Genomic DNA, 17,611 nt, shown 5'->3' with positions numbered 1-17,611 from the left:
ACGTGACCACTTCCCTAAAACGGTAGCTGTGCCACTGGAAGTCGGCACAAGTGTACGGGAGAACGCCTGCGCACAGGAGTGTACCGAATTGCGGGCGTTTCGTATGGTTTGGGAGTGGATTGTCGGCGGAAGTGCCGCAGCCGTCGGCCTCGTGAGTTATGTCGCCTACCGTTCGTTTGCAGACACGGCGGACGCACTGGAGGTACAGTACAGTCTGGTGATCGACCCACCGTCAGCTTCCGCCGCCCTGATGTGTGTCGACTTGCTGTTTGCAGGAAGTTCCGCGCTTCACGCCAGACGCGAGGCTGCAGAAGAAATTGGGAATGTACCGCGAGGGGACCATCCCGTTTGCGGCCGTTCGAGGTGAAGTGAGGCCCGTTCAGGATAGTCTGAAGTGTGGCGACGACAGCGAGAGGCAGGAGTGCGTTGTACGGCAGAGAATCCGCAAGGAACATAAGAGCGTCTACGTATCAACGACAGAGCAATGGTAAGAGTGTTACTCACTCACTAAAGTTGTTTTGAACAAATTGTGTGTTTCTTTCTACTCGACATTTCTAAAGGGGAACTCCCACGAAATTACCAGCAACGTTCTCATGATAGTACTAAGTGCCCTGACTCTATTGGTACCTTTCTTTCTTAATACAACTCTTTCTGAACGGAGAAATTGAGCTTCGAACATTGGGGGCGTAACCTTATGGCAGTCGCCATTTTGAAATGATGACGTAGCAATATCTTACTCGCGTATGTTGCTCTGTGTAGCGAGGATATATCGAGGGTCAGTCAGAATTTGAAAGGATGTAGCATCTAATAACACAGTATCTTGGATGCTCACTAAGAACGTCCTTGGGTGTGAGCCGTCTACGATGCGTGGTAATGTTATTTACTATTACCTCAGGCCATACGTGTACAAGGTTGACTAGGCGGAACAAATGCCGTGACTGAAAACGACCTGATACGGTCACGCTGACTGAATAGGGCATGTTGTAATGTGCGAGTAGAGACTATAATTTTACTACGTAGAAGTAATATTGCAGCTAATCTACTGCCGTTGACTTGTGAGTTGTCCATTATATTACAAAGAATGGTTTACTGTATTGCGTTCGGTTGCAACAACAAGGACGGAGATCGCAAACATGGTGTGCGCTTTCATCACTTACCTCTTAGGAACAAGCCTCTGCTGAAACTGGCTGACAAAGCTTCGATTACAGAATCCTCCTGTTAGACGTAGTAGCTTGGTCTGCAGTGAACACTTCGAACCGGACTGTTTTCAACGAGATTTGCAAGCAGAATTACTGGGAACAAAACCACGAATTCACCTCAAGCCAGATGCTGTCCCAACAATTTCACTTTCACCTCCAAATGAAAACAATGATCAACAGGACAGAAACGAAGACACAATCAGGTTACTATTTACTGTCTGTTTCAATCAACCTGTCACTTAGAGCAGACCCTGTTGATGTAGGCCCTTACTGAAGTAATGAAACAACATGCTAAGGTTGCTAGAGTGTCTGACTCTGATGATGATTATGAGCACCACCAAGAAATCAACAAAGAAAACAATTCTCCTGGAACCAAAGCACGTGAATTTTGTGATGCTTCAGCGCAATATGATCTTAGAGACCTGGCTGAAACAAAGGAACATTCATACTGTGTGAGAGAATCTTCACCAATTCCCGAGGACATGCATTCTAGTCAACTTCAGCCACCACAAATTGCCCCATGGTTAGTAACACCAGTAACTGACAGTTGTCAGTCCACAGAGTCTGATGAAGAGGCACATTCTCCTAATACAGACAGTGAAACAGAGAAATACTGCGTCTTTGACACATCTTGTACTTCACAAGATTCGGATACCGAAATGGGTGGTCAAGAGGACCAAAAATTCATTGTTTTCAAAAATTCCTTGAGTGAACTGTTCCGATTCTGCCCAACATGTGGCTCTTCTGTAGTCAGCCAATCAGAATCAACAAGTGGAACAATGTTAGTAGTAAAAGTGGAGTGCTCAAAAGGGCATAATGTAAACTGGCAGTCCCAACCACTTGTTGCTGGTCTACCTGCCGGAAATCTTATAACCGCAGCAGGGATTCTGTTGTCAGGAGGAACATTCAGCAAATTCAGCCACTTTGCTCAAATCATAAAATTGCAATTCATCTCGGAATCATCATTTTATCGATTGCAAGATGAATGCCTGTGTCTTGTGGTTAATGAAACGTGGAAAAGTCACCAGGAATCTATACTAGAAAACTTCAAAGACAACCCTTTACACCTACTGGGAGATGGACAATGTGACAGCCCTGGATATTCCGCTAAATATTGTACATATACTCTAGTGGAGCAAGATACAGGGCTTATTGTTGATTTTCAGTTGGTGCAGGTCAGCGAAGTTTCCTATTCTGTTGGGATGGAAAAAGAGGGGTTTCTACGATCAGTCAATGAGCTAGTAACTAAAGGATTAACTGTGGCTCAAATTGCTACTGATAGACACCTGCAGATAACGTCTGTCATGAAAAAGCAGTTCCCTGATATAGATCATCAGTATGATGTTTGGCACGTTTCAAAAAGTGTTATCAAAAAGTTAATCCAACTGGGTAAGGCAAAGGGCTGTAGTAACCTTCTTCCATGGATAAGATCTGTGGCAAATCACTTGTGGTGGTCATCAAAATCATGTAATGGACAAGCTGAAAATCTAAGAGAGAAATGGATTTTTATTATTTACCATACGATCAATGTCCATTCATGGGAGAATGCTACATCTTTTGGCAAGTGTGAACACAACGAATTGTCACTTGAAGAGAGCCAACGAAAGCAGTGGTTAAAGAAATGTTCTTCTGCACATGATGCACTGAAGTCGGTAGTCCTAAACAAGAAGCTTTTGAAAGACCTTGACAAGCTAACGGACTTCAGCCACACTGGTAATTTGGAAGTTTACCATGCTCTTCTCACTAAATATTGTCCTAAGAGGCAACGTTTCAGCTACAAAGGGATGCTTGCAAGAACACAGCTGGCTGCACTTGATCATAACCACAACACAGGAAGAAGGCAAGCTACCACTAGCAGTGGAGAAGTGAGATACAAGGTGGTTTTTTCCAAACCTACCAAGATCTGGGTTGCAAAGCCCATCACTGAATCAAAGAGCTATGGCTATCTGCAAGGAATCCTTAAAGCAGTTCTAAATAAACGACAGCTGAATCCACAACCTCTTCGAAAACACAAAGCCAGACAACCTCCAGTGATTTTACCAGCCAACATTGCCACCTGTGAAAGACCACTCAAGGAAACTGTTGTTAGTGCTCGTACAACAAGATTTACATAGAACATACAACTATGACATATAACGCTATAGCATGTATAAGATGGGACATTAGTTGACGCAGATTCTTAGAATTAGGTAGTTACAAGCATTATTGTCAAAATCATATCTAATCATGATGCTCCCTAAACCCCACGTACACTTTGCCTTCTTCTAGGAAAGGTCTTCTAATAGCAAAACTACACATGATGGTATGACCATTTTAGCACGCCTGCCCAGTCTCATATGAGCCCAATGTGTGAACTGCCTGTATGCTGTCGACCTCAAAAGCCTGTAAAGTGAAAGACAATAAACAAAATGGCAACACCGTATGCACTTGTGTCAAGAAACCTGTGATTCAGAGGTTCTGTGAAGGAATCTTCAGTGACATCTACCACTGCGGACACAGCAGTGTGCAGAACGTCGTAGTTGAGGCAGACAAGCTCAAAAGTTGCGTGTTCTACCACACACCGTAAACCACAGAGTCTCTAACTTAGTGCGTCAAACTCTTGGCAGCAAAGGCAGTGGGCATGACGACACACTGACCGCATGTGCACCAGTCTGAGTTGACCAAGCGCTCGGGGATTCCGTCCCCTGTGTCCGAATCAATTTCACGAGAGTTTCCCGAACTTGAACTGCTCTCAGCGTCATCACATTTGGGCTCAAAACTGTACGGAAGCTACGCCATATACTCTGATGACAACACATGCACAATCGGTAAGATATTTGTACGTCATCATCTCAAAATGGCGACTACCATAGGGTTACGCCCCCACGTTGGAAGCTCAATTTCTCCGTTCAGAAAGAGTTCTATTAAGAAAGAAAGGTACCAATAGAATCAGGCCACTTAGTACTATCATGAGAACGTTACTTCTATTTTCATGGGAGTTCCCCTTTAAAATTGTTGTTGTAGCAGTGTGTTGCCGGTATTGTAGCACATAGTACCTACCTGCATGTTATTGTTATTTTTTATTTTTTTTGTATGTGTTATTTGTAATGAATCGTAGCAACTTTACGATATAGCATTAACTACTACAATACAGGGTGTAGTAGGAAATTGGGTAAGCGGATATTAGGTACGGCCGTACCTAAAATCCTAAGAATAACAAGTACCTACTGAATATTTGTACATATATGTTCAGCCTAGGAAATCGAGTCCGGATGTAGTATGGTGACGGTGAGTGAGTGCCTACCTGAAACTTGCCAGTCCGACTATCAGCAAGTTGTTTCTATTAAACGTAGCAGCCAGGTAACTTATGCTGGGACATAAACGTATACTAGCTGCATGCTTCTGGACGATATCGCTCGTTTGCTAGTTGATATCTTTGTGCATTCTCGAAAAGTCGTATGCTAACCAACGTCGCTGCCAGATTCTGTAGGATATTTAGTACGGAGTACCAGATTTCCTGCTACTGACAGACCATACTGAATTTCCTAAAGCTGTACTTATTTTCCTAGGAAATCTGGTACATGTGTACCCAATATCCAGTCGTACCCAATCTGCTGTTACACCGGTGTCACAGGGTAGAATCTCCCCCCTCGCAGGACCTCCGGGGAGATCAGGCTCTAGGGTCAAACCTCTGCCGGAGTTTGAGCCCTAGTGTAAAATTTCTGCCCGTAAGGGCTCCCGCCTACTTTGCAGCTCCCTAACTCTAACCCTAAACCTAAACCTAAACCCAACCTGAGGAGGAGGTTTTCAACCTAGCGTGCTAGCTCCCCCGGAGGCCGGAGAAAATACCTTGTGACACCAGAAACACTTTGCTACAACAACTACTAGTTAAAAATGCAAAGCATTGTTGGGGCGAGCTTCAGTGAGAACAGACAGATCCGAGACAGTGATTTGTCATCGCGGAGAACATGCATGTCTAAGTATAGCGCTAACGTAAATTTCTTTGTAGTTTGGAGTTCTAGCCTGTTTACATTAATTACCCGAGGCCCGGATTTCCGGGTGGAGGGTATAGTAGTTGTTCGATGACCATACGTACGACCCAACGACCATACATATAGTTGGTTAGCGGAGATGCAAATGAAGCTATTCCGACCAATAGACGAGAAGTGGTGTCATTACTGACCAATAGACGAACGTGATGTCATCATGAGGCTCCACCTCGCTTTGTTTGGTAGCTGCTAACGAGAATTCGGGCGTCCGTCCTGTACATGGTGTTTAGTCCTTTGCTTTAAGGGTTTAGCACATACATTTGTACGTGTATGTTTCCCCAACAACAACCAGGGCGAGGTGTGTAGCTGTACCTGACTTGTAACATTTTGCTTGTTCCACAGTGTTTCTGCATAGTGGTTCTGCAGTCTGCCAGCTTGAATTTTGGGTGTGCGTGGCTGAGTGGCCGTGGTGGTGTTGCAATGATCACTAGTGTCGTCTTCAACAGAAATTTGGCATTTGACGGGAATTCGCGAAGGAGAACGTGCATTGTCCATGACAGCATCTGTTTGTGGGACAAAGCGGCTCGGCCAACCTGTAAGTACGCTAGTGCGTCTCTATTCATTTCTGTTTTACGGTATCCAAAGTCAGAGCAAACAGACGCCTAGCTAATCTACTTGTGCACGTGCATGTTTTCCCACATTGATGTTTTGTTTTGGCTCTGGGGTCACCTCATTACAACAGTAGGCGACGTCTAGCTAGAGAAGCCGCACAAACAACAAGATGCCTAGAGAAGCTGCACAAAGAACGAGACTTTTACATTCTTGTGAGCTGGAAAATCGGTGGTGAGCTGCTTGTTTGGTCTCCATTTGTAACTTAGGTTTCCCACCAACAAACAGAACAATGATCACGCACGTTACTTCATCATGTAAGGCGAAGATTGCCAGCCGGCCTAGCGTCGAGGCTCTCCGACTTGTAACATTTGGCTTGTTCCATCATTTGGAAACAACTACATTTGTAACATGCATTTAGAAACAACGCCTAGCTAATCTAGCTGCATTTGTAACGTTCCCACATCTAATTTTGTTTTGGCTCTGGTACCTATGCCACGCCTAAAACCGGCCATAGTTACGACCTCAAAAGCTGCACAAAGAACCGACGAGTGAAGGTTGTAAAAAATAGAAGGGAGGTCCTACGGGACGTTGGCTGACGGACTGCGTAGCTACCCGTTGTACACAGTAGCAGCCAGTCACGTGACTTACCTCAAGGTCGACCTTTGCCATTTCAATAATGCTTCTTATTTATTACCCACATCATACCATTCTGTCATACAATTTTGTCATAGCGCGACTAATTTACCTTCAAGGTGCATACCGGCCGAGGGTTTGCACTTCAAGTGCTTCTTCATTCTCGTAGTAGTCCTGTGGCGCACAGCAATCAGTTGTGAACATCTTCCTCTCTTGATGTGTCAACTAAGAACAATGTAGACACAAACCGATTCGTACACCTTCGCAATGCAGAATGCAAACCACTTTGTTGTGTTTATGCTCATACCGTTCGTAGATACTCTAGCAAAGAAATTTACCTGTAAATTTATCTGCTTCAAATCAAGCTACGAGTAGTTCATTCACAGCTGGATGTGGACACGCGCGTTTGTACATCGCAGAGAACGTGGCTAAAGCGCTAACGTATATTTCTTTGTAAAAGCGACGTGTTCTCACATTTAGTTGCATTTTTGGCCATCTCTAGAAGCTCGAGCCTGTTTGCACATTCTCGTATTAGTCCTGTGCGACTGGTGCGAAGCAACCTGGAGAGCCGTACAGCTATTACACTTACACCTGCATTGTGACATCATAAAGCGTGATGTCTGTGATTGGCTCTAATCAACGTTATTTCCGGTCGGTGGCACTACGTACCATCACACACATCTCAACACAGTACAGTGCACATAGGAAGGGTCTCGCCAAGGCTCGCCCCAGTAATTAAAAAGAAACTATGTCAAGTAGAAAGCACATTAATTAACTATGTCTGTTCAAAAGACAACTTATTATTGCGATGGTCACACAGGAATACCTAACGTAAATACAACTAAAATTAGTCCCAAATAAAAAACTGTGCTAAAACTTTCCTAAAACCATACAATGGTTTTTGAGTCGTTCTGTATCTAGAAATGTCTAGTATAGAAGCGGTTGAGAAGCCTGGACTTTGTTGTTGGTCATGATGTTGATTGTTATTAACATTAGTCACCACTACCACCACCACCACCACCACCACCGTCGTCGTCTCTAATTAAGACACAACTGTGTATTCTGTCGTTTAGTACCCATGGTCTAGTGCCAAGTGTATACATAACAGATTTACGCTGTATTGTAATGTAAATGACTGTTTATGAGCTAGAAAGCGTCACAATTTTATTTGGTAATTTTAATTAATTGATTATGTGTGCGTTTGCTTATTTATTTGCAGGCACTCGAGAACAAATACGGTCAGTAATATTGTTCATGAAGTACCACTAGCTCTGCATGGGTGTGCATCGTCGAAGTACGATGCCAATGGAGTAAAGGTCAAATCACCACGCGATGCTCGAGAGCTGCCAATGTATCAGATTCGAGAACGTTTCGAACCAGTACAAAATACAAACACTGTTGGTATAGTGACAGACTATCTAGTAGGAGAAAAGCTGATGGGCTACCAGGAGATCGAATCCGCTTTACCTGTCGGCGTTGTTCTTACGGGCATAGGAGAACTCAGTGTGAGGGATGGCAAAGTCACACTTTGTGCTCCAGGAGGTAGACTGCCGTTTTTCCTTACTGAGCGTAGTGTGGAAGAGCTCATAACGAGCCAGAGAGCTGGAGCCAAGGGTTGGAAAGTTCTCTTCTATATCTGTGCTCTTGTTGGAGGAGCTTGTCTTTTGTTTCGATTGTATCGCTGGTGGATGTCGTGGCGGCAACGACAACGTAGTCGTCGGGAGGCGACCGAGTTTGCACATCGTCAAGCCGAGCTTCGCAGACAAGAAGGTAGAGAGCACGGGAATGATGCAACTCGGCCGGATCAACCTACAACGTGTGTAGTGTGCTGGGAAAATACCCCCGACGTTGTACTACTCAACTGTGGTCACCTCTGTTCTTGTAGTTCGTGTGTCACCTCATTGTCTCGCTGCCCTCTTTGTCGTTCAGAAATCGAGAGATTTGTTCCTGTTTTTGCGTCTAGCCATACTTAGGTTTTGACTTGTTTACCATTGTTTGATTCAAATATTTTGCATTGAAATTTGAAAAAATTGTCATCAATGAAAGTATATGCTCTCACTCCCGAGTAGTCAAAAGTGTTCTCATACTGGGATACGTCCATTGAAACAAACATCTCATACTGGGATACGCCCTTTGAAACAAACATATATATATATGTTTGTTTCAATGGGCGTATCCCAGTGTGAGAACACATTTGACTTAGTAACTATCTATTTATTAAACAAATAGTTCGATTGATCATTGTAATGAGTACTCTCATAGTTGGTGAAATTTGTGCAACACGTTGGGTTCTAAGCTGGGGTCCGCTTAACAGTTAGCATAATAGACGCATTGAGTGTCTCACTCCATAGCTATGACTCGTATCTATTCATGCACACCATCTGGAACCAGGCCCGTAGGAAGAAGTATTTCAAAAGTGGTCCAGCATAACGCACGCTAAGAGGGTGTGGTCAAAGAGTGCAGTCTTCCAGCATGCTGTTGTATACTAACCTATTGCACATATGTCTCTTGAATAATTACCAACAATTACTGTACTACGTGGCTACGCAATGACGTCAGGGCACCGTAAGTAAATGGCAATTAATTAACTCAAGGTGCTCTTTTGTTTTGAGTATACATATATTAGTTATTTAATTGCCTATATTTTCAACCGCAATTTTTGGACAATCTGTCGGTAATACTTCTGAAAGATGGTCTGTACAAATGCAAATCGACTGGACAGGTTTCCTACGGTCCTGAAAGTGTGGGCCTCTGGCGAGAGTTCACTCTAGAAAAAGTGGTCCGGCCATGCAGCCGGACCGGCTCCTACCGCCCTGCAGTGAGCGTAGAAGCTTGTACAGTATATATCATACTTATTGCGTGTCTCTGTTCATTATCATATATACATAAAATAATATGTATTTTGTTTGGTACCGAGACGGTACGTACATGCAGTACTCCGAAGTCATGCACACTCACGACATTCACGACTTGGTTGTTCTTTTGACTAAACATTTGCAAATAATGTATGTAGTATGTTGATGGATATTAACGTTTCTTGTCTCATTTATTGTATTGATCTTGTGATTAGTGTCGGGCTTTTCACCGCTAGAAGCAAGATTTTGGGTAGTTTTTTGGGTAGAGGGCCAGGCATGTTGGACTGAGCAAATAGTGCCGTAGCGAGACGGTCGACTCACCAGCAGCACACCTCGCGCAGGATTTTCGTCTTATTTAAAACTTTTCAACACACACACACACACACACACACACACACACACACACACACACACACACACACACACACACACACACACACACACGCACGCACGCACGCACAAATGAACAAAATGTTAATTAAGCCCTTCACACGTCGTTCGACGTGGACCTTAAGGTCAGTTGTGAAGATAGCTTCCCCTGCCTCTAGAGACAGCTAGGGCCTCCATGCGCTACGTGGAGGCTTAGGCCAGCGCTACAATCCATCTGGAGCTTGGCCAGAGTCATGGGCACTGGCGCAGCTCGGGGACTCGACACCAAGACCCACAGTTTTCAAGTACACACACGCACGCACACACAACAACAAAAGCACCGATCGAGATCGGAATCAGGCCTATACACTGTCAATGCCCGAGAAAGCGTCTCTTCTTGTTATCGTCGTTGAGTAGACTAGTTGACCATTAAATCGTGTCTTCCTGGGCATTCGCATTGTCTGAACAAATACACCCGTGAAAACATTCCTCGTCCAGCTGTTGTCAATTTACAGGCTTTAATTAATTAACTCTCTATAGAAAACAAAATCTATAATATGACGTATAAACAGTCAGACTATACATGTGTTTGTTTTAAATACTGTAAAAGATTGTATGAAATACTAAAAATTGAGTTTATCCTAGTCTTCCGGATGTTTTCTTGTCAGTTCGGGAACATTTCTCAACAACCACGGTCTGTACTTCTGCACGTTTGTGTAAACAGTATAGTGCTCGCCGCATCCCTTTGACCAGCTAATGATTCCAACGACAGTCTTCTGTTCGTCGGATCCACGATGAACCAACCCACCCCCACTGTCTCCGTTACAAGGACCATCTCCACTAGACGAATAGCTAGTACACATTTGACTCTGTCGGATATTCACTGGTTTTTCTAAGTTTTTGTACGCGGCAACGCAATCGTCGTGCGCAACAACAGGAACGAGGGCGCATCGCAGCCGTTCACGAAAGAGTGGGTTGTCTCTGGTTCTTCCCCAACCCGAAATAATCATTGATGTGCCACCTTTTGTAAGAGAACTGTTACGCGGAGGAATCTGTGCGACAGCCACATGACGACCAAGTACCACGTCTTGTGATAGACGCAGAAGAGCGATGTCGTGTTTGGGTATTCTATTGTCTTTATCTGCCGGTCTGTAGTGTTCGTGTATGATCGTGTCATTGACTGTCGTCTTCTGTCCTTCTGTGCCAAGAAATCCGGCCAGATAGTTTGTGGATCCGATGCTGACGAATGTTCTAATTGTGTTTACAACACAATGTGCTGCAGTCAAAACCCAATGTTTGTGGATCAACACGCCACCACACTGTCTCTCTTTCTCGTTGTTATCCGTCGTCTCCATCATCAGGCCAACCTGCCACGGTGTAGTCATGTTGCCACTGCATGTCGAGTCGACTTCACGTTCGTTTCTCGTGCCGCCACTTTCCTGGTTTGTCGTTTCATCCAGCGGTACGTTCCTCCTCTCTCTCAAACTCTGGTTACGTACTTCCACGAACGGCAGCGGTGCGGTAGGGCGTACTGGTGATTTGATTGTTGGCCATAAACGTGCATGAGAGAGACGGTGTGGCGTATTTAATGATTGTGATTCTTGGTAATTCACAGAAATACTCGACTGTGTGGGATCAGGTTGAGAGGTAGATGCGACGACATCTTGATTTTGTGTCGTCTGTGAACTTGGAGAGTCATCGACTTGTTCAACGGCGATGGACGTAGATACCGCATAAACATCTAGAGAACGGGCATCACACTGCTCTACACAATCGATCTATCATTGAGAAGAAGAGAGCAACAACCCTACCTTGTTGTGGAATGGGAACAGCACTTATCCAACATGAACACACACACGTTAGAACCAGTCGCAAAACAAACTGCATGTTTTGAAGTCGCATACTAGATCACTGTGGTAACCGTAGACGATACTGCATGTATGCAACCACACAACCGCTAACTGTTGATCGCTGCCTTGTATCTGGTCTTAAATACTGTGCGCTCTTCGGTCTTTGATCGTCATAGAAACCATAAAGAATGAGACCCTCAGCTCACCTTCCAGAAATAACTAGAAAGAACAAAACTTTTCTCATCTAGCTTACGTATACGCGTCGGTGCAGGGAAGCCTGGTTCAAAACTGTTAAATGTTTCATCAGCCGGTCTAGACGGCATCCGTATTCGGATCCTTTGTTTGGGGGTTTTAGTGGTCGACTGACGGTAAGGCAGAACTACCACCAGTACACACTTCCCGCACGCTTGTTTTCACATAATAATTGATCGGTAGACATGCAACTGCACTGTTTGATAAGCAAACATGCATGAATTCTATTGGAAGCATAGTCAGAGCCGCTTGTTACATTATACATCCAAGAAGCCATGACGGATGTTTGATGCAAATTGTCTAGTTACAAGACAGTGCCCGGACACTTTCCGTTAGTGACAATGCTGGCCTCCCCAAAGCATGCGGTGCCTGCCTGTTCAGCGCCCACAAATACACGACGGGGCACAAAAACCAATGAAGTTACGAACTCATGAACGAACGCACACGTCCGATAGTCGTTTATGTGGTGTCGTTTGTGGTATTTGGTGCGCGTAGTGTGGTTATCCGGGTCGTGTCTGATGTCGTTTCCTTTTAACCAAAACTCGAACCGCGTACCTACCGTACGACTGTGCGTCATACGTATAACACGCATGTCAGTCCATCGGCCGACCCTAAAATTTAGTTGTGTACAGCCCCACAAGCCCAATCCTGGGCAAGTTAATTGCACAGTTGAAATGTCTAGGATTGTTTGCCGTCTTGGAACGGGCCCGTTTCTGTCAGACGGGACAAGCAAGAACAGTGTTGCCGGTCGAATTGGCAATGGAGCCCAAATTTGCACCCCCAACGGTACAGCCGTAGCAAAGGTGCCAGACCGCTTTTTGCACGTGAGCGGGAGAAGCGCGTAAGAGGGCGGGGAGAAAAATTACCCTTTGGAACCGCAACTGTTGATATTAATATTATATTCAAATACATCTATGTCATATGCAATGCTGCTACACGCTAGATAAAATGCCTGAAAAATTTTGTCGGACCTTCAAACAAAAATGCGCTTCTGTTGGTATCAGAGGCAATTGACAGGCTAACACAATATGGTATGAAAGTTGAAACCATGCACACTCTGCCATTACAAAGTGTGGAGCAAGCAACAGTGCCAGTTCATTTCTACAGTTGGTATAGTAGACTAGAGTATGAAAAGTCTTCAACACATTTGAATTAGACTCTTGACCGTACAGCACATCAAAAGTTTCATTAGATGCGTATGTTATATCAACTGTCTACAGTTAGTCTTTGCGCCAACTTTTGGACAATTAGTTATCTTGTGTTGCATGCAGTATTAGTCCGCACGCCGAGCTAGCAACCTATTGGATAGACGGATCGGCGCGCGACTGTGCCAGACGAGTTTGATTTCGACTGGGCAGCATGCACATGCGCTAAAACTCAACTGACCTGTGACCGCTCTCGAGGACTCACTGTAGTGGAAGTTCCGTTCGCTGTGCTGAACACCTCTGCTGCTTTGATATTGAAGCGTCGTCAGCTGTAGTGCAACTTCCACTAGGAGGCTCTCTAGACGTCAGCTGTAGGTGTCAGCTGTATATAGATTCTCCATAATGTTTTCTACGTAATACTTGAAAAAGGTTAAATTCCACGCCTCTTGTAAACGTCACTTCCACTTCCAAGGTCAATTCCACGCCATACGTAGATAAGCATAAGTCTAACGGAAGTTGCAACAGCTGACGAGTCTGCTAACGGAAGTTGACCGAAGAACTGCATGCACGGACAACGAACACTGAACAAAACGAAGTGAGACTGCTCTCTAACCACGGACGTGACTGCTGTCAATACAATGAGCCAACCCATGAAGAAGTTGCAGCAGTGTTAGTAAGAGAGGACGGAGGGCCTCCAAATACAGAGACATCATAGAGTTCCTAAAGGACCGGACCGACTACCCCACAAGATCTCCTATACATGTCCTGTAACAAGGTCCAAGAACAAATGCTCAAGAGATCAAGTTGCTATTATATGGTCAGCCTGTGTTTGCCTAATGCCAGTTGGATGTAGCCTTCTCAAGAGCAAATCAATGACAGATGTTACAGTAAAAGTATGTGAAACACAAGAACAAGGAACCAGCTGGACAGCAATAACTCTCACACCAAACATTATTTCGAGAGGATTGCAAAGTTTTTGGAGACATTTTGATTTATATGTCATTTATGGAAACGTTTGTGAATATAACTATTTAAATTTTGTCACAATACTATCTCTACGCAGAAATTCTAGGGATATTGGCTAGCCAGGACCATTAATTAATTAATTCACGGGAGTTCTCAACAAACAGTCAAGCTCTGAAAACCTTGCAATTGTCAAACTGATGACTAGAATATATAATAATAAATTACCTTTCTCTTTTGTCTGAGGCCACAAATCCTAAACTTCAATTGCCTCATCACCATGGAAACGGTAACCTGCAGAAAGAATAATCTGACTGTGACCACGCCTACGCAAAATCACAGCAGCAGCAAACCGAGAGTAAGAGCCAAACTTGGTCCCATAAACAAGGCAAGGCATAAGAACAATATCACGGCAAGTCTTAAATCAGCGCAGCTGACTTTCCTAGAGTCGGAGGTAATGAAGTACGGGATAGAGATCGCATTTGCCACATTGCGAGTAGTCCTGTTGATGACATAAGACTTCTACATGATTCGTACACTACTGAGCCTACTGACCCAAAGTTGAAACGACGACAGTATAATATCGCATTACAGATTCCTGGATGTGGAGCGTACCGCGGTACGGCGTGTAGTGTAACACGATACCGCATTACAGACTCCCGGATGTGAGCATACCGCTCAAACAGAACTATGTACAGCATCGAAGCAAGATGTAAAGTTATTTCAGACTGTACTAAATCGCTCACAAAGCTATTTCGTTTCGATCACTAATGATATACAAAGCATACTATGAACCAGTGAATTTACCTCTAGAGATAGAACCTAGAGTACGATAAACTCATCACTGGAGGTTGCATCGTAAGCTTCAAACTCGTCTGCAGATGTCACAGTGGAAGCGGGTTGCAAGACTTAATGTGGAATGGAGTTCTCACACTAACAACGCACTAACACTGGCACACATCAGTATACGTACGTACACACGGCATAGCAAGCTGCGTGCTTCCCTGGCAAGGGCACCGCTTAGTCTTAATAGAGAAGAGGGAGAGAGAGAACAAGAGGAAGAGGAGAGGAACAACAAAAATAACAATAATAATAACAACAACAGCAGCAACAACAACAACAGCAACAACAACAAACACAAAGGCGCACGAAATCGAAATCAGGCGCATACGTACTCAGACATTGTCTGAACAAATGTACCAGTTAAATATTCTGTCCAACTGAACTGTTGCAACTAACATACTGTAAGTTAACATGCGTGCATCATGGTAGGACCACTTGATTATTGACCTTGACTATAGACTAGAACAGAGCCTGAATGCTTACAGAACAATTAAACCTATTAAGAGATCATCTATTGTAAAGAAAAGGGTGACGACTTTCACCATACGTAGCAAAAGCTTGTCACGCACGTGCCTGACGTAGAGCTAGCGTACAGCCAAGAAGAGCTAGGCGTTCATGGCCTTCCAGGAAACTCTTTGAGAAACGCCACCGCTCTGCATCACGTGCATGCATGTCTTGCAATTGTTCCAAACGAGTAATTCTTGTTGACAAGAAACACGTAAGGATGTATTATCAATTTTGAGAAAAAAGACATCGATATCGTACAGCACAAACTAAAGCCACACATGTCTACCAGTACTTCAAGCTATGCGCATGCTCAGTAGACACAACACTTCAAGTTTGTAAGTGCAATTAAAATGACAATACAGGGAAGATATAAGAGGTTAAGTCTCCACTTTAATATCTAACACGGTCTAGGACTTCAGTGTAGCCGTTCTGACCGCAACTCATTGCCTTCCTATCTGCCAACTTGTGAACAATCGCAATCACTGATTTCGGACACCGTCTTGAAGGTACCGTCGCGTAGCAAGAACGGTTTGTGATTGATGTATCGTGTGGGGATGCACTTGAAAGGACAGTCGTCATCCAGATACATGACGCCATCGTCTCGCCCGTCATTGCTACACGCGCCGACACACTTGCCGATGTTGAAAATCTAAAAGAGAGAACAGAACACGCCGCTTAGTCTTGACATAACAATTTTTGCAATAAACGACCATATGAAATAACATCCTAACTAAAGTAATAATGCGTGCTCATTTCATTCCCACCCGACAGCTGTCCCCTGGGTGTAGGGGTGATGCAGCGCACATAAGTGAGCATAGTTTTCATACAAACGTCTCCAATGATGACGTCACATGACGTAAGCTATTTATGTTTACCTTCTTCAAAACTAGGAAAGATCGATTCGAATTTATCAATTCCTAAACGATTCACCCAGGGTGTAGGAGTAGTGACGCACAGACAACGGACATTCAGAGTGCTCCCATGACGTAGAGAAAACTCGCTCGCTTCGCTCGCAAATCAATATTAAGAAAAATTGCTATTGGACAAAACGTTTCCACGTGACCGCGGTGCATGGGTACCGGCTGTAGCATACAGACCGGCTTCTGTCATATTTGCTCTGAGATTCGACTTACCCGACGTCGTTCTGCGGTGAGTTGGTTGTTTAGTCGAATTACTTCAACGAACTCTTGAAAGTGAGCCATTTTATAGCAGTTGTCGTTGCATCGGCATTCGTCAATCATCTCGACGCAGATTGGTCCTGCAGCAACAAGACGGTCGAAACAGTGCACGTGACGTCACATTGCACTAGGAAATGTAAGCTAAGATACGAACCGTTCGGTCCACGGATGGTCACTTCTTTTGTTCTGTACGGCTGACACTTCAGGTCTCTCTGTGGAGCTGTAGAAGCATCAAGACAAATTAATAGACTTCTGGGTTCAAATCAATGTGTGTGTCCTAGTTATTCTCACCGAGTATTGTTTGGTTTATTTTCCTTGTGGCATTTGTAGGATCGGTAGCCAAGACGACGACGTCGTACGATTTCTCTGCTGGCCACCACGGTACAAAAACGAAGCTGCAATGGCCGACGCACCGTCCGACGTCGACGGTCTGTTCGAAAACGGAGTTGTGAAAGAAGACCTCCAATTTGGGCTTTGGCTTGCGACTGCACGGTCCGACCTTGCTCGTAGAACACTCGCACTCCAATATCTTGTCGACGGTTTGCACTCCCGTTGCAAGAGCGACCTTCACCTTTGTCGTCTTGGCAGGTTGACAGACTTTCGGCAATCTGTCGTACCATACTTGCAATTGAAGGTAGTTCACGCCGGTATCGTCGTCCACGCCAACGTTCAGCTCTCTGTACGTGTTGACGTATTCAACAACCCCCGTCAAGTCACCGGCCGAAAACGTTTGCTCGAGGCAGCCGTTGTCGTTCGGATTCCATTGACCGTACAGTGTCGTCAAGCGCGGCGCCCATAAAGCCAGGTCGTTGCCCGGTTGGGGGTCCCAGATTGCGATGTGATCCGTAGTCGTCAGAGAACTCCTCGACGCATTGAGGCAAAACTTGAGTTTAATGCGAGTTACGTCTCGACAGTTAAACGGTAATTTGATCGTGTGACCAAATATGCGGTCGATCGGAATGGGCGTCGAGTCGAAGAACAAATTGAGCGGTCGACCGGTCAAGTACGAACTGGCGAGAAACAACGGGCTAGGCGACGACGGTTCCTGTCCAGTGTACCGGTCGTCGCCACCGATTGGTTTAGAGTCCCAATAAAACTGCGAACTCGTGCAAGAACCAGCACACTGACCAACGTCGACGGTGACCGGCTTCCCATTCGGTCCTTACAGACAAACATACCGTTAGATTCGCGCTATTTGTATATATATATATATATATATATATACTGTATCATAAGC

General features: G+C 44.7%; 3 protein-coding genes across 5 annotated transcripts in view; 1 reads left to right on the top strand and 2 right to left on the bottom strand.

Annotated features, from left to right (window-relative positions):
- The first annotated feature begins 9 nt into the window (after positions 1 to 9).
- LOC134189759 (mitochondrial ubiquitin ligase activator of NFKB 1-like) lies at positions 10 to 8,470 on the top strand. The gene is made up of 3 exons (XM_062658482.1): positions 10 to 202; positions 276 to 487; positions 7,632 to 8,470. The coding sequence occupies exons 1-3, from the start codon at positions 104 to 106 to the stop codon at positions 8,383 to 8,385; spliced, it is 1,065 nt and encodes a 354-aa protein (XP_062514466.1). The 5' UTR covers positions 10 to 103; the 3' UTR covers positions 8,386 to 8,470.
- Positions 8,471 to 10,120: 1,650 nt separating this feature from the next.
- LOC134187038 (serine protease 1-like) lies at positions 10,121 to 14,380 on the bottom strand. 3 transcript variants are annotated; one of them, XM_062655168.1, is made up of 4 exons: positions 14,200 to 14,220; positions 14,075 to 14,140; positions 11,448 to 11,705; positions 10,121 to 11,377 (listed from the first exon to the last, which is right to left on the bottom strand). In XM_062655168.1, the coding sequence occupies exons 3-4, from the start codon at positions 11,536 to 11,538 to the stop codon at positions 10,278 to 10,280; spliced, it is 1,191 nt and encodes a 396-aa protein (XP_062511152.1). In that variant the 5' UTR covers positions 11,539 to 11,705; positions 14,075 to 14,140; positions 14,200 to 14,220; the 3' UTR covers positions 10,121 to 10,277. The 3 variants fall into 3 exon arrangements, with proteins under 3 accessions (XP_062511152.1, XP_062511145.1, XP_062511138.1); XM_062655161.1 differs by having other exon boundaries at positions 14,075 to 14,380; XM_062655154.1 differs by lacking the exons at positions 14,075 to 14,140; positions 14,200 to 14,220 and adding an exon at positions 13,125 to 13,212.
- A 1,013-nt stretch (positions 14,381 to 15,393) lies between these two features.
- LOC134198531 (uncharacterized) overlaps positions 15,394 to 17,611 on the bottom strand; it is a 2,330-nt gene continuing 112 nt past the window's right edge. Inside the window, exons 2-5 of the mRNA XM_062667949.1 lie at positions 16,666 to 17,535; positions 16,529 to 16,594; positions 16,330 to 16,454; positions 15,394 to 15,845 (exon numbers count right to left, since the gene is read on the bottom strand). Of these exons, the coding sequence (XP_062523933.1) occupies positions 15,648 to 15,845; positions 16,330 to 16,454; positions 16,529 to 16,594; positions 16,666 to 17,535 (1,259 nt within the window). The 3' untranslated portion in view covers positions 15,394 to 15,647. The remainder of the gene's footprint in view (positions 15,846 to 16,329; positions 16,455 to 16,528; positions 16,595 to 16,665; positions 17,536 to 17,611) is intronic.

Source organism: Corticium candelabrum, chromosome 1 (assembly GCF_963422355.1).
Source record: "Corticium candelabrum chromosome 1, ooCorCand1.1, whole genome shotgun sequence".
NCBI classification, from domain to species: Eukaryota; Metazoa; Porifera; class Homoscleromorpha; order Homosclerophorida; family Plakinidae; genus Corticium; species Corticium candelabrum.
The sequence above is the reverse complement of the archived record's forward strand: the minus strand, read 5'-3'. Positions and strand labels throughout refer to the sequence as shown.